The sequence below is a fragment of the Cydia pomonella genome, chromosome 1 (assembly GCF_033807575.1).
Source record: "Cydia pomonella isolate Wapato2018A chromosome 1, ilCydPomo1, whole genome shotgun sequence".
In the NCBI taxonomy this organism is placed as follows: Eukaryota; Metazoa; Arthropoda; class Insecta; order Lepidoptera; family Tortricidae; genus Cydia; species Cydia pomonella.
Genome location: NC_084703.1, coordinates 2554689 through 2574648, shown reverse-complemented (window position 1 = coordinate 2574648; position 19960 = coordinate 2554689). Strand labels below are relative to the sequence as shown.

Genomic DNA, 19960 nt, shown 5'->3' with positions numbered 1-19960 from the left:
CGAGTATTGTCATTAATCGTGTCATTTGACATTTTATTTGATAAAAGCTTTATTTACTTAATTTGGTGATTAATTTCGTCTTGCGTTGATTCTTCGAACTATTAAAGGAATGAAGGTGAGAATTCTATCATTAAATTACGATTTCAATTATATTACCTACCATAAATATCGGAAGATAATTTTATAGATTACTTAAAGTCTAGTAGGTTGGTGTTAGATATGCCGCAAATATTTGGCAACTATTCAGTATTCGGCGTATTCGGTCACTTTGCCGAATATTCGGTATAGGTACACTCATGAACCAAGAATATTAAGGACGTAGTTTCGCTAAAACACAAATAGGATTCCATCATCCACCAATTTTCTAGTATTTACGCGTGACACACACACATTGACAGGCCTGTGGCCTCATCCACCAATCTGCCGTCAGTCGAATTGAAGCGGCAGTGTATTGATTATTCGAAGAAAAAAATTAAATACCGGCGGCATGCGTGGTCGAATGTTGCAAAAATTATACCGTTCAAAGGAAAAAAACAGGCTGGATAAATTTTCATACATAAGTTAATCAATTGACACATTATCTTTCGTAAAATACGATATTAATCCATGAAGTTGTACCTAAAGTGAAGAGCGCTCTCACTTTTTTTGCCATACTAAATTGAACCTTATACCCGAGCTAAAATATATATCCCTCCCCCTCTAACTTTAGAACAATGAGTAAAAAATGTGAAAAAATCTTTAGTTTATAATAATTCTTAGTAAAAGACGTTCGAAGCGCTGCAAAGGTATTCCTTATGCTTGTAATGTACAGTCAGCGTCAAATACTTTGTAGCAACCAAAGTAGCCAAATAGTTCGTTACGCCATATATTTAGAATGGTGTACCAAACTATTTGGCCACTTTGACTGCTGCTACAGAATATTTGACGCCGACTGTATACTTACTAAGAGCCCTAGTTTGGCCTATTTGGACAGAATGATAACTACTAGACATGCGCGAAACAGTGCTTCAAAAAGTAATGTGATATCACACCCCTTTACGAAAACGTAATATTACACTGAGATATCACATCACTCATCACTCGAAACATCGCAACATGACCCGAACGTGAACAGTGCTCGGGCGCGCGCGAGAAGGCCACATTACAGCTATCACCTACATTACGCAGCGCATCTACAGGGCTCTTGTGTGACTCTAGGGCGTCTCATATCATAACAGTATTAAATCTATTATAGATGCAGAAAATCATAATCGTAATAATATTAGTGAAATTTGCGACAACTTAAACGCAACCGCGATCGGCTGAGCGGACCGATCGCTATCTTCGGATCGGAAAGCATCGCAGAGAGAGAGCGAGCGAGCACTGAGTGCGAGTGCGAGCGAGATAACAAAGTAATGATGCCTTGGCAAACAAACATGACACTATCACAAGTGGCATTATACATTACGCGCACTGTCTATAGACTTGAACTGACTATTCATATCAGCGCGTCAATCTATATCGAATTGAATCCATCACGCGCGCTTCGGCCGGTCGTTCGCACTCGCGTAATGAGTGATAGTTGAAGTAATGGTTATTTTTCGAAGTGATACGTAATTCCAGTTTTTTGTCACAAATCGTGTTTACTTTAAAATTCATGTTTATTCAGATTTAGCTTTAAAAAAACTAACTAGACTAAAACGACTATAAAACTAAAAATCTAAATCTAAAATGGGCTCCCGTGGCATGGTGCCGAGGATGCTGGCAGCATTTCCTCGCTGGATCTCCGCTCTTATCCCCGCTCCCATCCACCAGCCGTTTCGCCAATTGCTGGTATAGGCCCTGTGCTGCGGGGCCCCACGGACCCAGAGTCTCGACTCCAAATGCAACGTATGTATGTACGGGTCTAATCTTGCAAGTTAAATTTGATCCATTTCCTGGTTTCCAATGAAGCTGAAAATTGTTCATATTATGTAAGTTAGGTGACAATGCAATATTATGGTACAGTCAGCGTCAAATACTTTGTAGCAACCAAAGTGGCCAAATAGTTCGGTACACCATATATTTAGTATGGTGTACCGAACTATTTGGCCACTTTGACTGCTACAAAGTATTTGAAGCTGACTGTACCATCGAGCTGACCTGATGATGGCGACAGGAGAACTATAGGAACTTTGTGATAAAACAACGCAACCTAATGGGTACTTGGTCAAATTCAACGCTACCAAAACACAGGCGTGTCTGTTCTCTGCGAAACGGAGTCCTTTCGACCTGACTCCGACTTTCCGGGATGTGTCCGTACCGATATCCAACCATCTCCAGCTACTTGGCACAAGTATCTCATCTAACCTGAGCTTCGGGGCGTATATTGAATCTCTGGCTAAATCTGCAGGTAGACGATTAGGCGTCCTTTCTAAGGTCAAGCAGTACTTCACACCGGAGCAGCTTCTTCAGCTTTACATAGCTCAAGTCCGGTCGTGTGTGGAGTATTGCAGTCACCTTTGGGATGGATCCGCCAAGTATCAGCTAGCCACCCTAGATTCCATAGACAAACGCGCTAGGAAGCTTATTGGGGATGCGAGATTGGTAGAGGCTAGACTGCAGAGCCTAGAACACCGTAGAAAGGTAGCCTGTTTATCGGTATTCTACAGGATACATTTCGGGGAGTGTGCGATGGGATTACATAATCTTGTCCCCCCATCTCCGTTCTGCCACCGTGGGACTAGACGCGGACTTGCGTTTCACCCTTACGTCGTTACTTTACCACTGATTCGCACTAAACGCTACGCATCCAGCTTTATCATGCGTACGGCTAAGGAGTGGAATTCACTTCCTGCAAATCTATTCCCAGTCCACTATAACTTGGACCTTTTTAAATCGAGAGTGAATAGACATCTTTTAGGTAAGCATGTTCCATCCTAGACTACATCGGCACTTTCCATCAGGTGAGATTGTGGTCAAATGCCTACCTTTTCGGAATAAAAAAAAAAAAAAAAAAACTTGACACGTGTTGAATATTATAACAAAATTTAGTTAAATGGATAGAAAATGTGCCTACCATTATAAAAAAGTGGAATTTAATTTTTTTATTGTGATTATAAAAAAAAAAGGGTCCGAAGTCTCAAAAAAAATTTTTTTTGTCTTTTAATAGTAGAAAAGAAAATGGTACCATTCGATTCCTTACATTTTAAAATAAAAATAAAAAATTCAGCCTATATACGTCCCACTGCTGGGCACAGGCCTCCTCTCATGTATGATTGAAAAATAAATTGTATGACAACTATACACATAGACGCAATATTTCAGGGTCAAAATGGCAATTTCCTTGATCGTCCATACATTTAGGACAGACTTTTATGATGTGACGTCACATCACCTTATCATTTTGTTAGAGGCGTTTCAATCGTCGAGTGCGACCGTCAGACTTTAACTCTCATTTCTGACCTTTGTGTTGCTTAAATGTCATGAGTCCTATATAGACATTTGAGCCTCAGGAAAATCAAGATCGATTGACATTATTTACAAAAAAAAAACAGTCAAGTAGCCAATTGTGTTTAGGGTTTCTAGAATTTTCTCGATGAGTAATTGTTCGTGGAAATGAAGTACAATCGGCCTTAAAAGATTGTACCAAAAATGTTTTTTTTTTTTTGCCATAAACTTATTTGTCATTAACAGACTATGAATACTGGAAAACTTAGATATAAAGAAGTAACCGAAATCATTTTTTTTAATACTACGTCGGTGGCAAACAAGCATACGGCCCGCCTGATGGTAAGCAGTCCCCGTAGCCTATGTACGCCTGCAACTCCAGAGGAGTTACATGCGCGTTGCCGACCCTAAACCCGAGCCCCCCCTCGTTGAGCTCTGGCAACCTTACTCACCGGCAGGAACACAACACTATGAGTAGGGTCTAGTGTTATTTGGCGGCGGTTTTCTGTAAGGTGGACGTACTTCCCCAGTTGGGGTCTGCTCTAGATCTGAAATGACATCCACCGGCTGTGCCCTACCACACAAAGGGAGATGACATTCACAATGTCCATACCTGTCTTAAAGATTGTTTAAAGATTCAAAATTTGTAGTAAAAGAGCTATTAGCGATAACATAAACGGTGCAATCAATTTCTTCAACTATAATACTTCACAGAAAGTGTGTGCTACAGCCAGCGACCCCACCGTCCCTTCACCCCGCACTCCTGACCGCGTGGCTGACCGTACTACCTCAGAGACAAAGCTTGTAAGTTCTAGTAGTAGCTGATCATGGGTAGACTTTATCTCGTTGGTGTAAGGTTTACATTTGGTCAACTAACTTTATTAATGCTTTAGTTTTTTTTTAATATATGTCATAGATCGTGTCATTCACGACGCCGAAATAGGGAATATTTCTGCAATGTCCTGCCGCCAGAGTGCGGTACTAGCATCTTTCCTAAACCATAGAGTAACTTATACGTACTGTGTATGGAAGGTGGAGGTAAGGAATGAAATCTCCATGTACCAAAAAGTGTCATCAAAACACCTTAAATAGGTGGCGCTACAATACCTAGAATACTTGAACAAAAAAATCAAATCATAGACAGCGCACTTTATTCAGTCAATAACGCCTAGGTTCTTAGTTACTCCAGCGCTACTCTGGAGAGATTTGGAACTAATATTTATAGTCGACAACTGGACACTTTTGCAACAGTTCTACCATAAGAGATTTCACTCCTTTTAATTCCACACTTCATAATAATGTGCCTTAAACTGTTTTTAGGGTTCCGTAGCCAAATGGCAAAAAATGGAACCCTTATAGATTCGTCATGTCCGTCTGTCTGTCCGATTATGTCACAGCCACTTTTTTCCGAAACTATAAGAGCTATACTGTTCAAACTTGGTAAGTAGATGTATTCTATGAACCGCATTAAGATTTTACACAAAAATAGAAAAAAAAAAATTTTTGGGGGTTCCCCATACTTAGAACTGAAACTCAAAAAATATTTTTTCATTAAACCCATACGTGTGGGGTATCTATGGATAGGTCTTTAAAAATGATATTGAGGTTTCTAATATCATTTTTTTCTAAACTGAATAGTTTGCGCGAGATACACTTCCCAAGTGGTAAAATGTGTCCCCCCCCCCCCCCGTAACTTCTAAAATAACAGAATGAAAAATCTAAAAAAAATATACGATATACATTGCCATGCAAACTTCCACCGAAAATTGGTTTGAACGAGATCTAGTAAGTATTTTTTTTAATACGTAATAATAATAAATAATTCGTTTCGAGGACGGCGTTGTCCCAGTGGTCTCGGAAAAGACTGGCTAAAGTTGACATCAGCATCTTGTAGCCGTGCGAGTATTTCGAACTACCCGCACTTGGTCTTGTTTATCAACTAGAACGTTTTGTGCACTGATGTTACTCTGCCGACACACAACACTAACGATATTCGATTTTTCGACCGTCTATATTCGTTTTCGCTTACATAATATTTGACGACCGGTTTGGCTTAGTGGGTAGTGACCCTGCCTACAAAGCTGATGGTCCCGGGTTGAAATCCTGGTAAGGGCATGTATTTGTGAGATGAGCGAATATTTGTTCCTGAGTCATGGGTGTTTTCTATGTATTTAAGTATTTATAAATATTTATATATTATATATATCGTTGTCTAAGAACCCTCAACACAAGCCTTATTGAGCTTACTGTGGGACTTAGTCAATTTGTGTAATAATGTCCTATAATATTTATATATTTATTATTTAATTAATATACTAATGACTGTATTCTATGTGGATGGGACCCCCAAACCTCCATCCTGATTGAAATTGCAATGCTTTTTGCATTGACATATACATGCTGTTTATTTAGTGCAATAATTTACGGGCTGAATATCTATATAGGTCATACTGAGCAACTTTTACTATGGGACCAACCCCGAAATCCCATAGTAAAAGTCGCACAGTATGACCTATATAGATAGGTATTCAGCCCGTAAATTATTGCACTAAAGTAGTTAACCAATTCTCCGGAAGATGTCTCTGTCTGTAGAATAGAACACGCTATCGTTTGTTCTTCGTGGTTTACCTAGATGTGTTTTAAACATTTGGTTTAATTGCTTTTATAAGGAGGTGTTTTTGAATTCGTTCACAATTGTTTAACGATTGTTGAACGATTGTTTGAGGTCACCAGCAATTTTAATACTGCACGATTGGCTTGAAATCGTGCAGTATTAAGACTGAACTAGCATCATTCTTAGTAAACATAAGGCCTTAGATATATTCCTTCAGGAACAGAAAGTTGAATTCCTAAAATGTTGAATTCCCAAAATGTTGAACATTAAAATGTTGAATTTGCATAAAGTTGGATTCTTTAAATGTTGAGATTGCAAAAAGTTGAACTTGCAGGATGTTGATTATTAAAATGTTGAATTCTTTAAATGTTGAGGTTGCAAAAAGTTGAAGTTGCAGAATGTTAAAGAAGTTTTTTTTTTTTTTTATACTACGTCGGTGGCAAACAAGCATACGGCCTGCCTGATGGTAAGCAGTATCCGTAGCCTATGTACGCCTGCAACTCCAGAGGAGTTACATGCGCGTTGCCGACCCTAACCCCCTCCCACCCCTCGTTGAGCTCTGGCAACCTTACTCACCGGCAGGAACACAACACTATGAGTGTTATTTGGCTGCGATTTTCTGTAAGGTGGAGGTAGGTACTTCCCCAGTTGGGCTCTGCTCTAGATCTGGAATGACATCCGCTGTGCTGTGCCCTACCACACAGAGCGAGATGACATTCACAATGTCCATACCTCTCTTGTGGGCGTAGTTTAAGGACATACCCGGGTCCGTTTTTTTATTTTTACTTAAATAAATAGTTTTAAAGGGATTTATTTCGAATAAACAAATTATGAATTATGATTTAAATATAATCTTGACAGAGCAGATTACTTCTAACAGTGACATTGGCTGACTTTGACAATCAATGTTATCTAAAGAGGTTTTGCAGTAACTACTAAGTGCCTATAGAAACGAGTCATGATTCGGTATTACAGCATCTTAAATTGAAATTTCCATAATTGACGCCTAATAAAGTAAAACTAGACTATGGCAGACCAGCGATGAGAAGTATTTCAAAGGTCTTCGGTTACATTATGGGATCTATAAGTAATCGAGGTAACTCTTTGAGCATTTAGGAGCCGAAAGTTGAATTCTCATAAAGATAAAATCCCAAAATGTATACTTTCCTAGGATATCACAGTCAAAGTCAACGTTGTGGGAATTCTACTTTTTGAGATTTCAACATTATAATAATTCAACATTTTGAGAAACTAAAAATATTCAACTTTCTGGGAATTCAACATTTTGGGAATTCAACATTATAATAATTCAACATTTTGAGAATCTAAAAATATTCAACTTTCTGGGAATTCAACATTTTGGGAATTCAACATTTTAGGAATTCAACTTTCTGTTCCTGAAGGGATATATCCTTATATGTCAATGGATTTTTGCAATGTTTATTGTTGATAATGTGTAAAAATTGTGAAAGTTTACATCAGTGTTATCAATTGTGTTGCAGGTGAGGCCACCGAGTGTGAATGTCAAGCGAGGAGTAACGAAGGGCGCTAAAGATGGCGGCGAGCAACGCCCTCGTAAAGGATATAAGGTGTGTTTCATATGTTCATCTATGTTAACCCTTTTCCAGACTCCACCAATCTACAAGGTTTTCCCAAAAAAAAACAAATATATTCCCATTAATCCAGCTTAGGTGATTCATTTGAAGACAAGTCACATTTTCCGAAAGTGCAGTCTAATTTGAACCTTAAATCGGATGGCTAGGGTTGAAATTCTATTGGCGCGTATGTGGTCGATAAATCGTACTATGCCTGGAAAAGGGTTAACACACTGACGGCCCGATACAAAGAATAAGATACGATAACGATAAGTTCTGGTTTAGATAAGTACTCATTTAGATATCGTATGTATGTCGCTTGACAGAAGCAGCTCGATTCGGGCAACCAATGTCACTTTTACGTTAGAAATATCGTAGATAGATCTTATGACATGTCGTTTAGTTATCGATCTTTTAAAGATCTTTCTAAGATCTTAAACGTGTCTTAATCATTCTTCAAATCGGGCTATGAGTGCCGGTAACCCGCTCGGCGGGCGCTCTGTTCGTAGTCGCTTTCGTCTACAAAGCGGGAAAATGTAGTGCTACGATAACGTTGGCACTGAATGTATTAACAAAATAAAAACCAAGCTTGACAGACGGACAGACTGTGAATTTGGCGGTATTTAGGGTTCCGTGCCTCAAAAGAAAAAAAGCGGAACCCTTACAGGATTACTTTATTGTCCGTCCATCTATCTGTCAATACCCTTTATATCGGGAACGCGTGGAGGTATCGAGCTGAAATTAAAACCATATACTCAGGTCTACAGTTCCTTAGAGCTGCCGCAAAAAACGTATATTTCGACACTCTCAATGGAATCAATATGTATCTTAGGGTACTTCCCGTTGACCTAGAATAATGAAATTTGGCAAGTCATATCGTCTTAAGCAAGTACAGAAAAAATATTAGTAGAATGTGGAGAAGTTGATGTCGATCAAGGGGAGGGGCACATGATTAATACCATGACAGTACTCCTTGAAATTTACTACAAATCCGCCTATCATATGATGTACTTGACATTTACGGTTATTTTGTAATTTGGAATCGAAAAGTAGAAAAAAAAAAAACACATTTTTATTTTCTCCAATATTTTTATTTCCTCCTATTGAAACTCCAAATAGAGAACTATATATACTTAATTAAGAAATTCTGCCACTATAAAATCATCATGAAATTGTTTACTTTTAGATGCTTTATAGTTCGGTGCACATACCATTAAAAACAGCCATACAAAGTAAATAATAATAAATAAATAATAATAAATATTATAGGGACCGTGCGCGTTGGAGGGTCTGCCATCTTGTGGCCTGAATCGGAACCATAAACATGCACATGTACACGTCACGTGTTTTCTTGTGCATAGTAGGTTCTGCCATCTTGTGGGCTACATCGGAACAAAAAACATCACATTTACGCCTCGCCCCAAAAATCTGACGGCTCCTGTGCTGCCTCCTACAGTTCATGCACGCTCCCTATAGGACATTATTACACAAATTTACCAAGTCCCACTGTCAACGTACATGTAAAGCCTACATTGCTTTGTTTGTATGCACCGTGACCAAGGCCATTCATTTAGAACTTGTGAGTGACTTGTCCACGGCTGCTTTTATTGCCGCCTTTCGTCGTTTCACTTCTAGACACGGTGGTACCAACTTCATCGGAGCGTCTAAAGAGCTTGACACCATGTTTAGGAATACAGAAGTAGTTGGAGAAATATCCGAGATTTTGGCAAATTACCAAACTACATGGCACTTTATTCCTCCTGGCTCATCACATTTTGGTGGACTCTGGGAAGTCGGCGTGAAGTCGATCAAGTCTCACCTTAAGCGAGTAATTGGACAAACTCTTCTCACGTTCGAAGAGTATTCTACACTGTTGATTCGAGTGGAGTCTTGTGTAAATTCTCGGCCACTAACTCCCATCAGTAATTCTATTGATGATGCTTCTCCAATTACACCGGGACATTTTCTTATAGGCGAAGCTTCACTGTTCCGGAAAAAAGTCTCGCCACTGTGCCAGTATCCCGTTTGGATCGGTGGCAATTGCTCCAAAGGATGTTACAATCGCTTCGGACTCGTTGGAGTTCTGAGTATTTAATAACACTACAAAACCGGTTACTAATCCTGATCCTGATATTGGAACAGTAGTTTTGGTCAAGGAGGAAAGACTTCCTCCCGGAAAGTGGTTGTTAGGTCGTATAATAGATAAGCGTCCTGGTAGAGATGGTTTAACACGAGTGGTTACGTTGAAATTAAAGAATGGTACTTTTCGAAGACCCATTGCTAAAATTTGCCCTCTACCTCTGGATCCTTAACTATCTGTTAAGAAGTTTAATGTGCTTTAGTTTTGAAGAATAGCTCTATTTGAGTTTCACTATGTAATTTAACCTTATTACTATCGATTCATGTTTTTCACGTGCTGCTTACTTCACTATTCTTGGTTTGTTTTATTTACATAGATCTTTATGAAGGACAAGTCGTCCTTGGGGGCCGATAATGTTAAATGTAGTATGTTTAGTTTTTATAGTTGCCCAATTTCACAGTAGATGTCGCTGTTCTATCGGCTACTTCACGTTATTAAGATTTTTCTACAGCCCCTTATAAGGTAAATTTTGTTTCGGAATTGGGACCGTGCGAAGTGCATGGTGGGGGTAAGTAAAGCGATCCCAGCGCATAATGTGGTAAAAATTTGAACTAACTGCGAATAGCGTCTTTAACATTTGGTACGATTATATGGCTCGAAATGAAACTTTGATTTACGATTACTCCTGAAATATTCATTTAAATTGTATGGTGTAAGGGACCATTGTAAGCTGTATGAAATGCTTAATATAACTAACGTATTTATTTTGATAATTGTTAATAATGTATCCATGTAAATAGCTTTGCAAATGCCACGTATTACGCGATCTTTTTCTAGAAGTTACGAAAATGTATAGTAAGTTATCCTTAAAAGATAGAGATTTAACATCGCGGACTTTTGTGTAGACCTATGAATGAGAAACAACCCCACCATACATTGTGTTGTTATAGCTCAAACGGATTAGGCAGCGTTTTCGATTAAAGCTCCTAGCCAGCGTGATTTTTTTCGACAACATCGTTATATTTCAAACAATTTACATAAAACCTTAACAAGTTATATACTTAAGCCTTCCTCAAGAATCACTCTATTGATATATGAAAGTCGTATGAAAATCCGTTCAGTAGTTTTTAGTTTTGGAGTAGTTTTATAAGATGTAGTGAATTGACGTTTTCCCCTAGACTTGCGGACACTAGGTAAGGTTGCGTGACAGTCGTGCACGCTCCCAATAAATGAGTATTAAGTTGTCAAGTGAAGTGTTACATTACAAATGGTAGGAAGTGCAGTGCAGTGTAGTGAGTGAACATTGGTCCTTCAGAACCTAGGATAATCGTAAGTACAGTGACAGTGGAAATGTGAAGTGTCAAAGACTTAGTCAATTTTCGCGGTAACACACACTTAGAATATTTCGTGTGAAAAAAGACATAGTGTAGTGAGTGAACACCCTCAGTAAGCTCAATAAGGCTTGTGTTGAGGGTACTTAGACAAGGATACATAAAATATATAAATATTTATAAATACATAGAAAACAACCATGACTCAGGAACAAATATCCATGCTCATCACACGAATAAATGCCCTTACCAGGATTTGAACCCGGGACCATCGGCTTCATAGGCAGGGTCACTACCCACTAGGCCAGAAGGTGTCTGTTAGTTCAATGTTAAAGACGACTGTTATTCTGCAATAACTAGAAAACTATGTTCACGATTTAAACAGTTGATACCTCATTTAGAGAAGCTAAATTTCTTAATTATGTACGGTTTCTTATGTGGAGTTTTCATAGGAGGAACTAGAAATATTGGAAAAAATAAAAATGTCTTTTTCTACTTTTCGATTCGAAATTACAAAATAACTGTAAATGCCAAGTACATCATATCCTCCTAAGGCCCAGCCATAGAATTGAAAAATCCTAAATTTGCCACTAGAATTTGAACCTATAGTGCAGGGAATACAGTTGATTTTATTTTGTTTGAAAATTTAATGAAACAAACCAAATGCAACTCTGTTCCAATTGAATATGATTTAAATTTCATCGAACTGAATAAGTCCTATAGGTAGGACCTTGGGCCTTACGAGGTCTCAGGTAGATTTTTAGAAAATTTCAAGGAGTACTGTTATGTATTATCCATGTAGGCACATGGCTCGACTCCCCGTGATCGACATCAACTTCTCCACATTCTACTAATATGTTACTATTGGGACAGTTTTGCTTCTAAGGGCTCATTTCCACGCTGCACTCGCATGCGAGTTTCATTCCATTCCGGTATTTGATCGGTCGGCCGAATTGGTTGTAACCTCAATAGTCCGCAATGTAACTAAAATCGCATGTGATTTCGCGTGCCATCTAAATCAGCCCTAAGTGTATGTAAAATAAATAAATGAAATCCGTCACGCTTCTATTTGTGTTTAGGTACCTAGTTTATTGAGTTGTTTAATAATAGTAACGGGGTCTTTTCATGTTTCAGAACCAATCTCCACGTAAGTATAAAGTATCGTATCAATAGTATTATTAATGGGTATTTTTGTGTCAGTTATGTGTAAATGGTGTAATATAAATAATGTGTGTATAAGAATAGTATTTATTTGTGGTATAATTTGTAATTGTGTTTTTTTAATTTAATTTAATTTTATTTTATTTGTAGTTTTAACTGTAAGATGTATATGGACCCTGTCTGAAATAAAAGAATTATTATTATTATTATTTTTTTTTTAATAGTAGTACGAGTGTTCGAGTAAGCAAGATATACACTCGCCGTATAATGTGCTCTCTGAGAGGATTACAATAAGTAATCACATAGTAGATAGTTGTAGATTAAATTTGTTTGGTTTTATACTGTTCTTTGAATTGACATTTAATTATGGTTTGTTTTCCAGAATCTTCTGGCGACGCGGAGAACTCAGCATGGCGCACGGAGATGCGACGCGGTACGCATGCGCTGAGGGACGTGAGGAACCATCTTGCGGATTTACATCAGGTTTCCATCTTCTATTGCCAGCCTGGCAACTCAAAATAGGACTGTTATAATTGACAATTGGATGCTGCAGGCTCCAAATGTACAAACTGGCATTCTCGGGAATAAAAATGCCCTTTTTAGTGGCAACAGAGACTTATCAGAGCAACCGTCACTGTTTCTCTGGCAGGGGCGCCAGGGCGTCGCCATGCAGCTGATGGCCAAGGGGAAGGGTATACTTTTAGTTAGAAATTCTATTCTCTAAGGTAAGGGGTTGGGGGGCGGGGGGGTAAGCTGCTGCTCCCCCTACCACCGCTTGGCGAGACCCAAGTATCAGTCGATGGACCAATCTAAACTGTTCCTTTCAGAACAACTTCCAAGTTTCCGACTTCAGGTCGTGTGTACGTATTATATTCCCACAGTGGCACATTTGTATTTAGATTTGTGAAATAAAAACCGAAATTTTCTTGCCTATTTTATACTTCTACAGAAAGCTCTATCTGGCACCTGGGGCGCCGAGGACGTCCGCGCGGCAACAGCTCGCGCGGCACAACTCTTACGCGAAGCCGAAAGGCTTCAAAGAAGAGCCGCTGAACTTCAGAACAGCAATGATTCGGTGCTTAGGAGTCCTGATCGAGGGTCTAGGAGTCCTAATGGTGCGGCAAGAAGTCCAGATCATGATGGACACGGGCAGTGTACTTGCCCGGAAGGGTATCAACCTGGAGATGCCTATGGTATGCTACTTTTGATAACATCTGATGGGCATTTTTGTGTGTATTTGGGAAGCATAGATAAAATAATTGCGATTATTAAATAATGAGATATAATAATTGTTAGAGCCGCCATTGGTCCACGAGCTCCGGATGGTCCCTCCAAGCGCTCTGCTCGCGCCGGTGATGCAGCGTCCACCATCTTGCGGGCCAGGCTCTTTGAGGAGCAAGTCCGTATGTACCTTTTGTTTGCTGTTAGAACCGCCATTGGCTCACGAGTTCTATGTGGTCCCTCCAAGCAAGCGAGCTAGGCTCTTCGAGGAGCCCAAAAGCTTATCTTTGACCATCGTAACACTTATAACTAATCTCTTTTATTTAACTATTCCTCATGCTCCGCTCCCATATTCCCTTTCTGGTCTTCGGATTGCGACACCGAGTAAGGCGCTCTTTGTATTTGCGCTTTGCATTACTTTACCGTGCCCGAGAAAGTGGTAGAGTACGACGAAATACTTCTACACTCTGAGGGTGCACCAGCTGCTGTCGCGCCACTATGTGCACTTCAGTTCGTTTGTAGTGCGCGTGCCGCGGCCGTTGCCGGACACCATAGCAAGCGCAGACTTCTGGCAGCCGCCAAGAAAACCTGCGAAACCCCACGCTGGATCACACGACGCCATAATAAAGCATTTTGTTTCATTGTGTTATAATTGATTTTGTAGTATCGTAGTGCCCTGTTAGCAATACTGTAATGCTGGTAATTTATTTGAATAGTACAATAAATTTAATGAACAAATATCCCGTCAATAATACGGTTACCAGCTTTATCATAGAATATTGATGTCGTAACACAGACGCTGTTGCAGTCTACGGACTTTGGTGAACTTTGGGAAATCCATTATATCTTATTATATGCAGGAGTTGGAGCTCTCACGTCGCCTCAGTGAGAGTCTGGACATGCAAGAGCGATTGGCCGCTGACAATGCAGATCTTGACGTCAAAAGGTCAGTAGCGTTGGTACAAGCTCTTTCGAGTCTACATTTTAAACTCTACTAAGTTTTTGAGATTCTGCTATTAAAAAACTTATGAATATTTCAAGTCCCGAGTCGAGTCCTTTATAGGTTTTAAGACTCCGGCAACTTTTATTCAAATTTAAGAAGCAATACAGAAAATAAGCGTTATAGTTAGGGAGGCGAGGTAGCTAAATGGCGTAATTCAACGGCGCCGTCGAGACCTATCAAAATCGAAAGATAAAATAATTTCGAAAAGAAAAGCTCGTATGGAAAAAACCATTTTAGCGGTGGGTTTGGCGTGTACGGTTTTTCAAAAATGTTAAAAAAAAACAGTTACTTGGGCATTCTCGAGCGCGTCAGATATTCATACTACGTATGCCCCAAGTGCCTCTGATAACAACGGTATACTAATCTGCCGGTTTTCGTGGTGGGGGTAGGAATATAAAGTAGTCAAAAATGCAAAAAAAAAAAATTTACTCGAGCGCGTCAGATTTTCGGAAGGGGTGTTAAGTAAGCCCCAAGGAATCTCCCTTTAAAAAAACTGACGATTTCGGCGTGACTATAAGTTACGATGAATTTTTGAAAATGCAAAAAAAAAAAGTTTATTTGAAATACTCGAGCGCGTCAGATTTTCATAGGGGAGGTTTATCTCGGTATCCTGAAAGCATATTTTCTTAATCTGACAAAAATGTTGGTGGGTTCTCTTAATCTGACCGAAAAAGGTTTTTTGGTTTCTTTTTTTTTCCTTTAAAAAATTTTGAGATATAATAAAAGTCACATAATTTAATCATCGTTATTTCATATCAATTTTTATTAATACCCTCAGTTTTCGAGATATACTCAAAAAGCGGCCAAGTGCGAGTCGGACTCGCGCATGAAGGGTTCCGTACCATTTATGACGTATTAAAAAAATCTACTTACTAGATCTCGTTCAACATTTTACCACTTTGGACACATATTTTACCACTTTGGAAGTGTCTCTCGCGCAAACTATTCAGTTTAGAAAAAAATGATATTAAAAACCTCAATAGGTTTTTTGATGACCTATTTTGATACCCCACACGTATGGGTTTGATGAAAAAAAAAATATTTTATGACTTATTAAAAAAACTATTTACAGTACATATGGGGCTACTTTATAGCACTAGTGCGAGAAGTAGCATATTATGTTACTGTGTCGAACATTTAAAGGGCCATATGTAGTGTAAAACGTTGTACGATACATGTGCGAATAGGTAATTCGCAACTCGTGTCGATTTAAAACACTCCCTTCGGTCGTGTTTTAATTTATCGCCACTCGTTTCGAATTTCCTATTTTTCGCACTTGTATCGTAATGTACTATTACTAGATCTCGTTCAAACCAATTTTCGGTGGAAGTTTGCATGGTAATGTATATCATATATTTTTTTTAGATTTTTCATTCTGTTATTTTAGAAGTTACAGGGGGGGGGGGGACACACTTTTTTTTCACTTTGGAAGTGTCTCTCGCGCAAACTATTCAGTTTAGAAAAAAATGATATTAGAAACCTCAATATCATTTTTAAAGACCTATCCATAGATACCCCACACGTATGGTTTTGATGAAAAAAGTTTTTTTTAGTTTCAGTTCTAAGTATGGGGAACCCCCAAAATTTATTGTTTTTTTTTTCTATTTTTGTGTAAACATCTTAATGCGGTTCATAGAATACATCTACTTACCAAGTTTGAACAGTATAGCTCTTATAGTTTCGGAAAAAAGTGGCTGTGACATAATCGGACAGACAGACTGACATGACGAATCTATAAGGGTTCCGTTTTTTGCCATTTGGCTACGGAACCCTAAAAACCGGGAGTTTGAGTTTTTATGATGCTTCAAGTCAAAAAGTTTTAACTTTGGACAAAAATGTAAAGAGACCTTTTTTGTGTAAAATAAAATTACCTTTTCTGTTTATTTAAACTTTTTTTTTTGTAAAATGTATCGTTCGCGACTTATATGCAACGCATTTTTCGGAAGACGAAATGGCTTCTCCACACTTCCGGTCATGCGGAAACCGGCAGATTTTGTATTTTTAGTAAGTTTTAGATTATATTCTTCAAAATAAAAAATAAAAAAATCGCGCTCGAGAATGCCGGATTAACGTTTTTTTTTTACAAGTTCGCGACCCTATAACTCGGCGGCGTCAAGGACTTATCGTCAGATTAGTTAAATTTAGTCTTAAAACACTAAAATCAACCCCCAATATCTTAATCTGACGCGCTCGAGTATTTCAGACTGTCAATTTTTTTTTACTAATCTGATCGTCTATCCTAGGCGCGCGTCACTACATATAGAGCTAAATACTTTACAAGGTTGTTCTATTAGGTCTAAGGTATCTCTCATATCTTAAACTGCCACGCTCGAGTATTACCGAAAATTCCCCTATTCGCCTCCCTAACTATTACTGTATGGTATTACTAACAATACTAACCCATGAATTTTACATGGAGACGATGCATTTTGATTTTTTTTTTGTAAAAAATTTGGAGTTTTCTGGAAAAGACTCGAGTCTTTACAAAAGACTCAGTTTTCCAACAAGTTGAAATTACTCTAGTATCGAGTTTTGATATTTAGTTTTATGCCGTGTCGTACAGCTGCGTTCGTGACCCACAAATGGTCCAGCCGGAAGATCAGCGCTCACTTTTGGGTTAGCATTTCTGCTAAGGCAGTACCATTTCGTGGTAAACAATTTAATAATTTTATGTTTAAAGTTTCTTGTTGTGTTATACTTTTGTATATTATAGTTTATCACAAATAAATGCGATGATTCTGATGTCTGATATCACACCTTATTAGATTTTTCACGATACATATCAAACGTTACAAAGTAACTGTCAATGTCAGCCATAGCCACACTGAAAATCTCAACTGTCTAACTGACATCCATGACTTGTTTACAATGCAATGATAAATTATAATAAACTTAATAACTGCAAAATTATGGATGCCGGCTTAAATTCACGTCGTTAACACGAATATATCTATAAATCTAGAAAAACAACAAATGCCCACCCGGAAAACCTTGTAACATCTTAAAGAATAAAGCACCAAAATCTAAAAAGCTTTCGAAGGAAGATAACATAATTTTCAACAGAAGACATGAAAGGACACAAAAATTCAAGCAGTTACTAAAAACATCTCGAATTAACAACGAATTTGGAAGAGTAACAAAGCTAGCAGATCTTGAAGGGAAACAGCTGACATCACACATAGGTGAGTACACAGATTAACATACGAGTGTTACAGGTACATTCTGTACAAGGAGCTGATGATGAAAGAACAGAGGTTGGAGACGGCGCGAGCGCAAGCGGCGAGGTTGCAAGCGGAACTAAAATTGCTGGCCCGGGACAATGCTAGGTTGCAAGTAAGGACTTAGGGGACTTTTATGGATTTAGAAAATTATTGGGAACTTGGGAATTTTGAACAGTGATTTCTATGGGTTTCTCACATAATTTTGTTAGAAAAATCGATTGACACTTGACTTTTTAGTACTTACTTACTTGAAAAAAGATTTTTTCTTCAAATTTTTTTTTATACCTAGTCTATCTATTTTTTTTTAAATAATGCTCGGTACAACAATGATAATATTTCAAGGGCTCAATGTCTAGATTTGTCAAAGACGGTGCTGGACTAGTATTGTAGAGATTTTTTTGGTTGAAAAAGCTCTATTTCACAGTTGTTCCAAGGCTCAGGATTTGGATGATGAGATCCTGAAGAAAGTAAGGGAACTTCATATATTGTAGGAACATCTACAGTGATTTTAGTATTTTTTATATTTCAATTATTAATGAAAACGATCTCGGAAATTTAACATCATTAGGTAAACTCGAACTGCTGATGTAGACAAAATGAATAATAGTATTTTATACCTATTAATTTGTAAAGTAGGTCTTTATTTTTAATATAACTTATTTTAAACTTATATTTATGATTTGTCGACGAGTAGCGATTGTAAAAGTTGAATTAAGATTTCGTGTACTATACTATAATTGCGTGCTTTTAACCCAACTCAACTATAATATTCATTTCTATACGCTCTAGTGAACTATAAAGAATTTGACCAATCACGTGCCGCCGAGCTCCCATAGAAGAGACGGGATACTATTTCATTGAGCACATTCATTCAACGCGCGTTTATGTCTTTTGTACAACATTTTTGTCTACTGAGATACTTCTATATTTCATTATACACCGTGTTTTTTTTTTATTTGCGTTAATTTCGAGGGTGCATTCCTGAGCTTAAATTAAGTAACTTTCTCAAAGATACCGATATTCTAACTAACTCCATTTCCTTACGAGCGTGTACACTTGCATTAGGGCCTGTTTACTTGTTGATTAGTGTTTATTGCGAGTTCATACATTTGCTACTAAACGTACGTACTATCTCGGACGATCGATGTTAGAAATGACATTGATATATCACAGTTTTCAATTGTTTGGTTGAGTTAAATGTAATGCCCGTGTTACAACAACGCTATATGCAACATTTAGTTACTTTTTATAAAAATAAAAATAGTAAAAAAAAAAACTTTTTTTTTTTTTTTAATTTAACTATGCCATTTAGTTTCCTTAAACGTACTTACCGAAACGCCGGAGTTAACGCAATTCAATAAAAACACGGTGTATATTTAGGGCATTATATTACATGTCTCGTAGAAAAAGTATTATATACATAGGAACTCAGCATGCTTCGTTGCCGAAACACGGTACTCGACTGAAAAACTCCCTATTATATCACGATTGTCTAAAATACTATTTTAACATACATATATACATACATATAATTACGCCTATTTCCCGAAGGGGTAGGCAGAGACCACGGATTTCCACTTGCTACGATCCTGACATACCTCTTTCGCTTCCTTCACTTTCATGACATTCCTCATACACGCTCGTCGGTTTAGGGTGCTCTTGACCTGGCCTTTCTTCAGGATTTCCCCGATTTGATCAGATAAAGTCTGCTGAGGTCTACCCCTTCCAGCAACCTCTTCTACTTCTCCCTTATACACTCTCTTTGTTAAGCTTCTTTCACTCATTCTTTCCACGTGTCCAAACCATCTCATCATACCTTTCTCAATTTTTGTCACTACATCTTCGTTCAGTCCACACTTTTCCCTTATCTACTTTTTTAAATCTGTATGAAAGCACTATTTACGTAATATAAAACGAAAAAAAAAAACTTTGATTACAACCTGGGTTATTTGTAGTAACCCTGAGGGTACATAAATGATTTGTAAATTTTTCATTGCAGATAGCAGTAAATGCCCAGTCCAATTCTGAGATACCCCAAGTAAGAGCATGTTATTATTTACTTATATATTATTACGTAAGATCTAAAATAATTTCGTGCCTCGACTTTGACAGGTAAACGAGATGGCGCTGTACAGCTCCATACATTTTGCGGTAACTCTGTCAAAACTTGACGTATGACAATTCAGTGACCGCAAAACATGACCCAGTACACCGCCATCTGTTCTGGATGTCTAATTAAGCGGCACGTTTTTTTATTTCTCAGACTGTACATCTCTATTACAATCAATTATTTTTGGCAGAAGTGTTAAAAATCGCGTCACGTATC

At 38.1% G+C, this 19960-nt stretch overlaps 1 protein-coding gene across 1 annotated transcript in view; it reads left to right on the top strand.

Moving 5' to 3' along the window:
* LOC133515700 (CAP-Gly domain-containing linker protein 1-like) overlaps window positions 1–19960 on the top strand; it is a 33910-nt gene continuing 13950 nt past the window's right edge. The window contains exons 1-10 of the mRNA XM_061848285.1: window positions 1–115; window positions 4123–4212; window positions 7525–7611; window positions 12163–12175; window positions 12572–12672; window positions 13139–13382; window positions 13486–13592; window positions 14271–14356; window positions 17629–17746; window positions 19634–19672. Coding sequence (XP_061704269.1) covers window positions 110–115; window positions 4123–4212; window positions 7525–7611; window positions 12163–12175; window positions 12572–12672; window positions 13139–13382; window positions 13486–13592; window positions 14271–14356; window positions 17629–17746; window positions 19634–19672 — 891 coding nt within the window. The 5' untranslated portion in view covers window positions 1–109. The remainder of the gene's footprint in view (window positions 116–4122; window positions 4213–7524; window positions 7612–12162; window positions 12176–12571; window positions 12673–13138; window positions 13383–13485; window positions 13593–14270; window positions 14357–17628; window positions 17747–19633; window positions 19673–19960) is intronic.